This window comes from Lytechinus pictus, chromosome 12 (assembly GCF_037042905.1).
Source record: "Lytechinus pictus isolate F3 Inbred chromosome 12, Lp3.0, whole genome shotgun sequence".
Lineage (NCBI taxonomy): Eukaryota > Metazoa > Echinodermata > Echinoidea > Temnopleuroida > Toxopneustidae > Lytechinus > Lytechinus pictus.
In genome coordinates, this window is record NC_087256.1 from 9,505,001 (window position 1) to 9,518,736 (window position 13,736).

The window sequence follows — 13,736 nt, forward strand, 5'->3', positions numbered from 1 at the left end:
TCTCACCTTTACATAAATTAGAAGGTCGGACGACAATTTGGATTCTTTGCTCTTGTGCTTGTTAACTGGACTCATTCTCATCTGATGAAGACCAACAACTACCATGACAAATAAAATGATATTGATGACGAGAAAACAAGCGACAGGGATTCCAAAGACATACAGATTGGCCAAACCATCACCGATCCAACAGGTCAGTGTCCTGTAGGTGAGGGAGAAATGTTGAAAGGTTGTGCCAGTAAAGTAGATTCCAAGACAAGGTCCAACCACAAAGATTGGGCACACCCAAACAAAAACAAGGAACCTTGATAGCACCGAGGCGCCCTCATCGGTGCGGCCAAACTTTGCTGCGATGCCGAAACGACGTTGCAAATCAAAAGCAAGAGCCGTCATGTGTGAGAAGACCGCAACCCACGTGTAATGACCCACGATTGCAAAAGAGATGCAGACAGGAGAATTCAATGTCGCTAGTCCACCAAATAAGACGATAAGCTGGGCGACTATGAGAGTTACACAGAGACTTACGATCAGAAAATTGGAGGTTGCATTTCGTAGAAGATTAAACTTGAGATAGGAAAGGACAGTTAGGAAAAGGGCAATTAGGGACAAAGTAATGCCAATGGTACTTAAAACTGATTGAGCTGAAGAAAAATTCAGAAATCCAGAAGAATAAGGGTTACTTTGCAATACGTAAGAGCAAACGAAAATCGTGTCATTTCCAACTTCAAGATAGTCCTTCGATGTCAATGTTCTGTTAAGAGGCAAATACAGGTAAGATCCATTGCCTAAGACAACAAAAAGTGATACGTTCTGTGATACCAAAGTACATGTTTCAGGTGGTACCTTACACACTTGTAAATATTCTCGCTTTGAGTTCGTCTGCCCTGATATGATGTTATATTCAATGGAATAGATGGAATCGCGAAAGCTATATGCCATTTCTCCAACTAAAAACACCTGCCTTGTCCCGTTATCATGTGATTTTACGAAGTCATCATATACGACGACGTTAGGACAAATTTCTTTTAGGTTGCTGCATCCAATAGAAGTTGTTAAAGTCATGTCACTACAAGTAACATTTCCGAAGTAGTTTTGAATGTTTTTGGACAAAATTACACTATCCAAATTTTCTTGAGAAACATCAACATTAATTCGTAGATATCCCCATATGTCCAGGCGTTGAGAACATACCGTTAAAGACCCATTCCTTATTGTTTCAGCTTGGAACTTACTAACCGAAAGATTACCAGAAGTCATGTAGTTGCTATCGAATAAAGATATTATGGTATTGGGTAAATGCACATCAGGATTGCAGTTCGACCTATCTTCGATAGCGTACATGCACTCCACTTCAATAAGGACAGGAAGTCCTTCCTCGAACAAGCAACTCAAGTTTGAAGGAAGCCTTTGGCAAGAGCTGTTTATGAGGCTATATCCCACTGGACACGAAAGGTTTATACAAGCCTGATGATACTGGTCATAGATTTGGTCATCTCCACAGGAAATATCGAGTTGTCGCTCGTGATGAGGGAGGGCGATAACAGATGAGAAATCAAATAGAACAGAAATCGGAAAGCTCGGATAAGGAAAGATGGGTGGAATTAATGCCGAGGTCCTAGTTAGCGGTGGACATTCCATGTTAACCAAATTTTGATATATTGTTTGAAGCGTTTGATTTAATACTAAGGCGTTATGGCAAAAGTAACAATGTGGGTTATTATAAAGGCTTACAACACCTTTGTAGGACTCACATGCCTCAGCTAGTTGAACCATCGTATCATTGTCTTGGTCGACGTCGCATGATATGATATTTACATTATAACAACTTCTTCCAGCTGTTAATGAGAAGGGAGTATTAAAGTTCCAGTCGCAATGTTTCATTATTCCAATGATTTGATCGTTATTGAAATTACTTCGTGATGTATTTGAATACTCTGCAGATGGACATGTTGCGTCTATTCCCCATGGTGTAACACGGCTTACGTCATTCTTGAAGTTGCAAAGAACACAATATATATTTTTAAATGTGATGCTGTTCATGTATACTACAGGTATCAATGTAAGTGAGTCTTCGCCCATCGCCTGACCTTCACATTTTGCTTTCGTAATGTTAGTCTCTTCATCGTTCCATCGTTCATCACACTTGCTCACCATCAGATACTGATCATCATATTGTGGATTTCCCGCTGGTGTCACGCATGAGAACTGACTGGGATTAATGCCTTTGGTCGCCTCAGAGAAGTCATCATCAGCAAGATCTTCCTCACATTGAATAAAGAAGTTGATGCAACAGTCATTGAAGTAAAAGCAGTAAGGATCACAATGGCACTCTCCACCTAGGTTGTACGGGGTTGTAGAACAATCGTCACTGTAGCATGGTAACGAAAACTGGCATACAGGAATCGTCCATCCATTTACGGTGTAGTTACCATAACTTTCAGCATCTGAAAACGCAGTGCCTGTAATCATAGAAAAAACAAATATAACGAAATTTACTAAACGGGGAGTCGCGGGTATTAAGTGGTTCGCGCTATATAAAACTAATGTAATGCTAGGTGGAATGGCAGATTTCAATGTATGGGCCAAGACCAACGTCGTTTCAGGTCCCAAGTTTTATTGCCTAGATTTCCGTAACTTCATCAGACCATGTTTACATGAGCTCCACAAATGTTAAGTAAATTTTTCATGATGGCCGCTTTGGCGACTATCTTGGAAGTGAACTGAAGATGATCCTATACTAGTATTGCAAAATTGATAACATAAATCGAATCAACATACCAAGTAACTCATGGGAAGAGGTATTATTCATGAATCTTGGACAAAGGGATCAAAAGTAAATTTTTCAAGATGGCGTCTGGCGACCATCTTGATTTTGATTTGGTGATGACCTTATATTGCGAAAATGATAATAGAAATTTATTCTTCATACCCCAAAACTACTAAAAAAGGAGTATTACTCATTATTCTGGGGCAAGGAGTTCATAAAATAAGTTTTCAAGGTGGCATCTGACGGCCATTTCAGATTTAGCAAAATTGCCCAAAGTTGCCGTTTGGGCAACCAAGCTGGATTTGATCTAGGATCACATAGGAACATGAATCAAGAAAACAAAAATCATAGGGAAGATCATTTCTAAGTTGGTGTATTGAGCCTATGGGACTGTTAAGTCGACTTCTATAGTCAAGAACTGCATGTCTCCATGCATTTGAGCACTGAATATTACTGTCAGTGCCATTTCATCTTTAAATAAAAAAAATCGTAATCAAGAAATCAAGAAAATAAACCCTTTCTACGTAAAAACCTGTTCAATAACCCCCCCCCGCCCGACTATGGTAAGCTAGGCCGTTAAGAAGCTCAATAAAGTCTTTTGTCGAAACCCGTTAATCATAGTTTTTTATAGAGGGGTACCCCAGGCTAAAATTAATTACATCTGAATAAATAGAGTAAAATTCATCAAGCAAAACGCTGAAAATTTAATCAAAATTTGATTACAAATTAACGAAGTTATTGAATTTTGAAATTTGGCAATATGTTGTGAAGAGAGTTATTATGAACGTCGCATGAATATTCATTAGGTGGGTTGATGCAATCACATGTATCATGTGTCCAATTTCCCTTTTCTTATGGTCGTACATCAAATCATTTATTTATTTCTATCTTCATACATGTGTGTATGGGCATTTTCACTACAGATGGACACAGAGGCAAAAAAATCAAGTTGATATTCATGTCAAATGCTTTATGTTTTTTAATAAAACAAGACCTGAAGTTGTTGAGACAAAAATTTTTTCCGACTCTGGCAGCCATTTTTTATTTCAAAATGGCTGCCAAAGTATGGATACAAATTAGTGTTGAAAATAGTATATTGATACATATTTTGTTTTGACAGATTTTTAAAGAACAGGTTTGATCATGATGTTTTCGCCTGTGATTTAGCTTGCTATTGTAACACTTTTTAAAATCCCACAGAAAGAAACACCAGTAATTCATTCATCTGACAAAAAAACATTGATGAAGTATGTGATATGGTATGTAATGTCAGTTACCGAAAACATGAACTTTTTTTTCTAATTTCCTGGAAAAGAGGATATATTATATCAAACTTGGTAGATTTCCTCCATAGGTAACACCCCTCCCTTCTACACCAAAATTAAAGATTACCAATTAACAATGAAGCTATAGGGTACCATTTAATATATGTAATGTCAGTTACCGAGTGGAAAATGTAATGTCAGTTACCGAGATGTAATGTCAGTTACCATGATAAAACGTTGGTTACCAATATTGAAATGCAAATATGTGGTCAATTTTATGGTGAAGAAATATTGTATACTTGTTATTTAAGTCTTTCACTTTAAAAGTCACACCAGAAGGAGCTTGCTATTGACTTTTAAAAGGTATAGTTCACAAGGAATACTATATGAAATTATGAAGGAAGTTGCATTCCCATCGTGCAAAAAAATTACTATGAAATTGTTTTGTACATGCACTTACCAAGTACCTAATTGTTTGTATCAGACAGTTTTTTGTTTGGTTTTCGGGGGGGGGGAGGGGGTACTTTTCCCAACCTATTGCCTAAATCTGCAACATTTTTTAAGCTTATCATTGTGATGAAGGGGATTTCCAGGGTCCCTTATTTTAGTTTCTAGGATTCTTTGAGCATTGCCTCGCTTAAAGTAAATTCCTGGTTTTTATACCTGTTAGTAGTGTGGATGGGTGATACAATTTTGTTTTTGGTTTACAAGTACAGATGAAAAGTGAAATTTGACAGTTCTGATCAATGTTGCATGGATCTACTAAAACTGTGGTTTTTTTTCTAATTTACAAATAGTTCAGTTTCAGTTTAGAAGCTGGAGTTTATTTTTGTTGACAGCTTAAAAAATAAATTAGCAAAGAAAATGATTAAACAAATTATGAAGAGAATTGAAATCCGACAGATATGAACAAGCATTGCTTGCACTGACCAGAATAGAAATCAATAAAACTACAAGGCTGCATGAGATTCGGGGGAGGGGTACGTGTAGCCTAGGGGAGGAGACCCTTATTCATTTTGCCTTATTTGAGGGGAGGGGGGGGGGGGGTTGGAGAAGGAAGAGGTTTAAAAAGTCTATATAAATTGATGAATATATTATGGATGTATAGTCGGAAAAATCCATGTGTACAGTCAATGCAATATTAAATTACTATAGGAAAACATGTAGCTGCTATGACCCCACCCCCCCCCCCGAGTAAGTAAAACATACATTTCTTATCTTTTGATAATTAAAAATGTGAAGTATTATGAAATTTTTATGATTTTAAGAAGCCTTACATATAAGTACCAAGAAAATTATGCCTTTGAAAATCATATAGCACTGGTAAATGTTAATGTGTATTGTCAGTTACCGACAAGTAATGATAAAATCAAAGAAAGGAATTAAGAAAAAGAAAAAGTTTTTTCATTGAAATGTTCCTAGAAACTCGGGTATACTTCCACATCAAGCTCACTTTCATGTGAAGCCCTGCACAGAAGATACAATGCAATGATTCCACACATTTGACTTCCATGTGTTATATGGCAAATTAAGTGTAATGTCAGTTACCAGCATGGTTGTGGAAAAATTATCATAGCCTCCAAAAGACAAAAACGAATTGTTTAATATTTTGACACATCTTAATCTAGTAACGGAGGTATATTTACATATTCAAATTATTACTCTATCTACTCAGGGACATGAGATATTTCAATTTTAATAAACACCCTGAAATTGCATGTCCTTTTGCGTAATGTCAGTTACCGACACATTTTTGCTTGCTGATGCGTAAAAAAATGTGGTTACATAGGAAAACTTAGTATCAGAGTATACAGCAAGGTTCACTTTATTAACTCTATCAAAAGCAAACTCCCATCATTTGTTGTTTTAGAGATACACACAATGAAAGGTGTGAAAACATTGTGCCGTGTAATGTCAGTTACCGTGAAAATGCCCGTATGATATGTCTTCCTTATAATGAAATAAGTTGCAGCGATGAACATCTTCTGTATTAGATCAATTGTACATACAACTATAGTTATTTTTAGAGGAATGGAAATATTCAAAATATCATAACTTTGTTTTTCTTGTTCCAATTTTGATCAAATTTTCAGTGGTTTGTCTCCATTTGTCAATTTCACTTTTGCCTCCGGGTGGTTCATCGTCACAGTATCACGTGCTCTTAAGTGGACGATGTCCTCTTTGAGCATTATCTTATCAACCATATCCTATATAGTAGTCAAGTAGAACTCCAACATAACCGTCAAGTTGGGTATGACTGCAATTTTTTTGCTGGAAGTTGTAGTATAGGGTGTCTACTCCAAGAATTCGACGGGTGCCACCTGGGCACCCTTGGGCATTCTTTTTATTGACGTCATAGGCAACGCCCACTTTTTCACATACCTCCTAAATTTGATTTTCATATTTTACGGAATTAACATGTCATGTTTGGTATCAAATTAAAGCTAATGAAAAATCAAATGCAAATATATGAATTACTGGGCATTTAAATCGGGCATAAGTCAGTTAAATGTCATTAAAGGTCATAAAAGGTCAAATTGCCTAACAAATGTAAGTAAGACATATAATGCGGAACTAGAAACAAGTTTAAGTTTAAGAGTGTGCATATTAAGAATCCGATGGATGCTACCTTGTCATCTTGAGGAATTGTTTGTTCTGACGTCATAAACCACACCAACTTTCAGTTTCATTCCTCGTTAATATGACTTTTAGCGGAATAAACATGTTTGAAATCACAATAAATAAAATGCAAAATAAAATCGACATAGGATCCTTATATGAATCACTACACATTTAAAACGTATCCAGGGCTATTAAAGGTCATTTAAGGTCATAAAAGGTCAAATTGGATCACAAATGTAAGTAATGCAACAATGTAGAATTTACTGTGTTTGGAATACAATCAAGTTGGGCACTATTTATGTTGGGGTTTTTTTGCTGAAAGTTATGTTGAGGATGTGCTGATTAAGAATCTGACAAAGGCTACATTGGCAACCTTGGGCAACGTCATTTTCTGACGTTATAAAGCACACCATCCTTTTCACATAGGTCAACTTCTTAATTATGACTTATCTAGTGTACAAAATAAACATATCATATTTGGTATCAAATTGAAGCTTATGGAAAATGGAATATATATTTAAAGATTAGAAAAAAATGAAGCACATGTAACGGTGACCTTAGGTCATTTACACGTATGAAAGGTTGATGATCGCTCGAGTTTCACATGACTTTATACAAAACGTTTAATTTGTCCTTTTGTATCAAATCATTTCATGGGATTCCAAATAATCTACACCAATTTAACATTTTACACCATGTCCTGTTATATTCCTCTCACAACTACCCTCTGTACCATACATCTTCGACCAGATGCTCATAGGATTCCCCTTCACCAACAATCTCAACTACATGCCTCTGCCAGAGCTGTGTTACTTCGATTCACACTTGTAGTATGAAATATATGATTCGACGGCCGACCAGCAACTGTATTAATCCTTAAGAGTTATAGAACAGGGTGACGCTGAATCGTATCGACAAGGAAGTTCATTTAATTCCTTGGGAACAACCAATGTGTCATGAACAAGTACGGGTAGGCCCAAAGTCATGTTCCATGTACTATCAGCTATCTTCTGAAGATGTAATGGCAGTAGAAGCATATATAATTTTTTCTCTGACAACACTGACGTTTCTGTTCTACCAGTATTCTAATTTTGGGTTTACAAGTCTTTTGCATACTGATGGAAAAGTAATTGACACTAAACATGTTAAAGGTATGGCATTGAAATTTGTAGAAAAAAAAAACTAGCTTTGCACAGACAATTCTTAGAGAAAGAAAGTCTCACGAATCACGAGATTTTGCAAGAAGGATGATTCAGCCACGAGATGATTTGGATGAATCTGGCCTTTTTGCTCATTAGCATAGGGACCTGCGGTCTGACTGATTCCCTATCAGGTTGTGATACCACTTTGTGTCAATTTGGCAAGGGAATGTTTTCCACTCTAAACTTGCTGCTCGAAAAAAATCTTGATCTATAGAATCCGATGCGGAAGAAGTGGACTGGATCAATTAAAGGTGTAATATTTATACTTTTAATCTTAACTACTAAAACAAAATATGGTCTTTCTAAAATTACTTAGCACTACTTCACATTATTTATCAAGAAGGCAGATGCTTCAAAGATCATGAGCCTACCCCCAACTGACGAGTCAGCAAAAGAGCATAATTATCAAAGGTGCTCTTCCTCATGAGTTTTATCTGGAGAACAACTGATCAGAACGATTCCCCTGCAACTTGCCTCCCATGTACATGATGTATGAATGGGAAGTATAAGTTAGGAGGGCTCTCTGTACTCCCAAGGAATTATCAGAACTTGTTCCATGCATGTGGATTTAAATCGGGGCCACGTCCAATGCTCTAGGCTAAGCATTTGCCACTTATCGTGTATCGTATGTAAATAACATTGTGTAATTCTAAATACAAGGAAACCTGAACAAACAGTTGAGACTAAAGAGGGGGAAATCAGTCTGGAAGATGAATGAGAGAACAAAATGTAGTGAAGTAAAGATGATGTAAAATGTCGATTTTTTTCTCATTGGATACTTGTCTAAAAATATAAATTTGTGTTGTAGAAGTAATTTTCTAAGGTGTCACATTCTGTCATAATTACTTGTAGGCTTATGTGAAAAGTGGGCGCGGTTCGTGACGTCAGAAAATGAAAATTGAGGAGGTAGAACCCGTCACATCCATAATATACACACCCTCAACCAAACATGAGATATTCCACATTATAATGTTGCATTAATAACGTTTGTGGCTTAGTCTCACCTTTTATAACCTTAAAATTACCTTTAATTTCCCTGGAAAAGTTTTAAATGCCTATAGTGATTCATATATGTTGATTTTCATTTTGAATTTGATTTAATTTGATATCAAACATGATATATTCATTTTGCTAAATATTGAGGAATGTAAGAAAGCTGGTGTGGTTTATGACGTCACAAAAATAAAATTCCTCGAGATGCCAAAGTAGCACCAGTCGGATTCTTAATATGCACACCCTCATCTGAACTTTTGCCAATAAATTTACACAATATCCAACTTGTTTGAATTTAGAACATGATATGTTCCACATTATTTGTATTACTTACATTTGTAAGGCTCAATGACCTTAAATGACCTTTAACTGACCTATGCATGATTTAAATGTCCATTGATCCATTAATTTGCATTCGACTTTTTTATTAGCTTTAATTTGATACCAAACATGACATGTTTATTCCTTAAAATTTGGAATTCATATTTAGGAGGTATGTGAAAAATTGCGCGTGGCCTATGACGTTAATAAAAAGAAATGTCCAAGGGTGCCCAGGTGGCACCCATCGGATTCTTGAAGTAGACACCCCATACTACAACTTCCAGCAAAAAAATCGCAGTCATACCCAAATTGACAGTCATGCAATAATTTTGATCATATCTACCCGACTAAAGGTTATGTTCTTTCCATAACGATGATTTTTTTTCGAGGGGAGTGGGCCGCATTGAATCTCCTATTACGAGAACACGTATCTGTAGTATTTCATTCACATGTTTTGTTTTTGTTTTTAAGGGGATGAACGTCCCTGTGACTTTCGAAATGTAATAGTGCAACACAAGCGAAGAGGATTTCTTTTAGGGAGGAAAAAAAAGGAAAGAAAGAAGTTGGTAATGGTACGTATGAGAAAAAAACTGTACCTCACGAGTCCCTAATTTAAGGGAAAACATGTCATGAACAAATAACTATAATAAATGGCCATAAAGAGTGTTCTCCCGAATAATCTGGTACCATTTTTATGTGATATGTGTTAATGCTTGAATAATCAGGAGTTTTCGTACTGTGATGGAAATTTCGATTTGTTTGCGCCAAAAGCATGGCTGCAATGATGCCAAGGATATAATAACCCCACACGAGTTGCATTTTACGTCATTGCAAATCCCTTTTCATTTAAATTAACATGAGAGTTGATACTAAAAGTGTTTGTTAAATAATTATATAGTTGATTATTGGAAAAATATTAGCAATGGATTTTACCGCAACCATTGTATGATTATAACTCTATTGACATCTTGGGGGGGGGGGGCGTTTCATCAACATTTTTGTCCGACTAGTTGTCAGACCCGACAACTTTCCTTGATTTTGATTGGCTGAGAAGCACTGTTACAATGGTAACTGTCGGATAAAACAGGACTTGTCAGATAAAAGTTCGACAAGTCATTTCATGAAACGCTTCCCTGGATTAATAATTGCAGTAATGCCTTACTTTCCCGCAACTCAAAATTTGAGTCACAGTAAACCTTCACTATAGAACGATGGTATCAAATTATTTGGGAGAAAATACTCTTTCAGGCCAGAACTAATGAATATGTGTTCAATTTTTCTCTTTGGGTATCTATGAGGTGGTGTGATTTTTATTTTACCCACATAGTATGTTCTCCCTGCCGTTAAATTGAGAAAAATTGCGTCACGTTTAAGGTGTCCCCTTCTATCGCTATACCCTGTGTTGCCCCTTTCATGTACAGACATCTTTTGTGTTCGCTAGTACAGTTTTTTGTGATGTTGGGTAGTCTGGGTAGAGTTTCTTCCTTACTTCATCACAGTGTTATAAGGCGTTAGAGCATTATATCTTTTGTTTACATCGATAGGAACCTCTCGTGGAAGATGCTGAATTTTCATTCAATATTATTGTTCCCTGCAGTCGCTTTGTGTAGGGGGTATAATGACTCCACCAACCACGAGATTAGGGACCCGTCATCAAAGAGTTTCTATAGAATTCCTATCTCTTAACGACACACACATATAAATCACATAACGAGTTTGATTTTCTATAGCAACTATTTGTGAGACAGAGCCCTGGTCATTCATCTGACTCGACTCCTTTGAAACGTCAAGAAGTTGATAAAATGTACGCCCTCGACCGCATCTTAACACATAAATGTGGGATTTTCTTAAATAACTGATTCAAGTTGGCGAAGTCCCATGGAATAGGCAAACGATGACACATAATAGAGCTCAGATGAGGTCTGTTATCACGCATTCCGTTGTTCATTTGTCTTCTGTTTATGAGATTTCATACATAATTTATCCTATATCAGTTTGGTTACTGAAAAACCGAAAAATATGATTAGATGATCGAGTGATTTTTTTTTTACTGTTAGATTATACGGGAATTGGGTGTGCTTCGGTCTCTAGGCAGTATAATACTGTATACTGCCAAAATCATACGTAAGAAAGCAATTAATACATTCACCACTTCCATTTTGATTCATCTATCTGAATTTATATTTTTTCCATGCAACTTCTCATGATAAGCACATATTCAACTTACGATATCCGCTTAGAAAAATTAAAGGACAAGTCCACCCAAACAAAAAGTTGATTTGAATAAAAAGAGAACAATCCAACAAGCAAAACACGGAAAATTTCATCAAAATCGGATGTAAAATAAGAAAGTTATGATATTATAGAATTTCGCTTAATTTCACAAAACAGTTATATGCACATCCTGGTCGGTATGCAAATGAGGAGATTGATGACGCCATCCACTCACTATTTCTTTTGTATTTTATTATATGAAATACGAATTATTCTAATTTTCTTCTCAGTGTCAAGTGAAACAACGATTAATTCCTCCCTGAACATGTGTAGTTAGCAATGTTTAATACTATATGGGTCAGTCAAGTTGATTCTTATTGTCAAATCTGCAAAAAATGAAATATTGTATAATTCAAATAATAACAAACAAAAGAAATAGTGAGTGGGGGACATCATCGTCTGTCTCATTTGCATGTCACTGAGTTGTGCATATCACTGTTTTGTGAAAAATAAGCGAAACTTTAAAAATGCCATTACTTTCTTATTTTACATCCGATTTTGATGACATTTTCAGCGTTATGCTTGTTTGATTATTCAAAGCAACATTTTTCTGGGGTGGACTTGACCTTTAACAAGTCGAAACGTATCAGGGCAAGAACGAAAATGTATCATAAATAAGGAAACGAAGTATAATATTAACTCACCGAAGGGAAAGATGTTACTGAAAAACAGGCACAAACACACAGTCTGGATCCAACAAGTCAAACGGTCTCTTTGATCTGCCATCATGAGTCTACGATGAGACACATTAAAGATCAAGATACTATAAACCTGTTATATAAACCTTACAAATAGGCCCGATGGGCCCAGTTATTCTTCCTTCTACACGCCAATAGGTACGTGTACGTGGGTAATGGAATGAAAAACTGAGCCTTAAAATATTTGGTTTCAAATTGAGGCGTTGTTCGCTTCCACGTGGTATTCAAGTTCAGCGGCGAAAATGCAGTCAATCAAGTAAATGATCGTGACGTAAAAAGGATCCCTATAAGTCAAATTTTGGGACCTCTTTCCGAGATAATGATGCCGCTCCAAACGAGAGGTATTTAATATTTAATCCACAATAATTTGTCTTGTGAAATTTTGAACAATCATTATCCAGACACTCTGGCGTTTTTTATATACCTGCTCAGGACCATCCGGTGGGGGGGGGGGGGGTAAGGCATTAACAACTTTTCGTTTTGAACACGTGTTGATTTTAGCTTTACCGTATCCAACAGTGACGTAATTAGCCCCCAAAAATGAGAGGGGCAGATATGGCATATCGGGCAAAATTAAAAACATGTTGCAAGCGAGCGGGCAAAAAATACAAAATTCCAATTTTGTGATAGATTTTGACATATTAAGAAAATATCAAATGTCACCCTTTTTTCCTTTTCTCTTTTTTTTCCTTGTCATTTTTTTGGGGGGTGGGCATCCCACGCCCCCCCCCCCCCTGTAATCCAATGGCGTCCAACATTGCGAGCTAGCCAACCAACGCGACACGTCCGTTCGTCCGGTGGAGGGGCATACACAGTGATGAACTTTCATTTTAAAAGGCTTATCCCAGTGAATGGGAAAATAAATAAGATGTCAGAAAAAGGAGTCATGCTATGGAACCCCCCCCCCCTTCTTCACTGATTGTATATCATGTATATGGTGGCGTGTTTGAAATATTATCAATTATCAAACTGAAATAAGTACCCAAAGAGTCAAATGAATATAGTACAGGTATATATATATAATAATAATAATAATAATAAACAGTTCTTGTATAGCGCATATCACAATTATGAATAATGTCTCTATGCGCTTCCAAAGGACTTGGATATTATTACCCCAGCTGTAGCTTGGCTGCCGTAATTACTAAGATTACAGCGCACACGCATTTCAAGGAATAAATTCCTGCCAGGTACCCATTCACCTCACCTGGGTTATAGTAAAGTAATATAGTAAAGTTTTATTTAGCATTGACGTTAAAAAAGATAGTAGGGAGTTCTTGCACTGCGACGTAGGACCAGTTCAAGAGCACAGTAAATGTATTGAAAATGTTAACCCATTGATAATGAAGATCTTGGAGGTTTTTATCGAAAATTGCTTAACCAGAAGAGCAGTTTCGTCCTAAGTTTCGGAGCTGACGAACAATCGTAAATATATCTTTTGCCCAGAGTTCAGTGCCGGCCGCACAGAAGCGCTGTTATAGCCTAACAGAGTTCTAAACAATAAGCACAGTCTCATCCTTGTGGGGTCAAAACATTTATTTCAATGTGTAAGTAATATATTGTTGTATCTTTAGGCATCGCTGTCACATTACCG

General features: G+C 36.6%; 1 protein-coding gene across 1 annotated transcript in view; it reads right to left on the reverse strand.

Annotated features, from left to right (window-relative positions):
• Positions 1-12,500, reverse strand: part of LOC129273496 (uncharacterized) — a 13,539-nt gene extending 1,039 nt beyond the window's left edge. Inside the window, exons 1-2 of the mRNA XM_054910536.2 lie at positions 12,089-12,500; positions 7-2,459 (exon numbers count right to left, since the gene is read on the reverse strand). Coding sequence (XP_054766511.2) covers positions 7-2,459; positions 12,089-12,173 — 2,538 coding nt within the window. The 5' untranslated portion in view covers positions 12,174-12,500. The remainder of the gene's footprint in view (positions 1-6; positions 2,460-12,088) is intronic.
• Between the last annotated feature and the right edge of the window lie 1,236 nt (positions 12,501-13,736).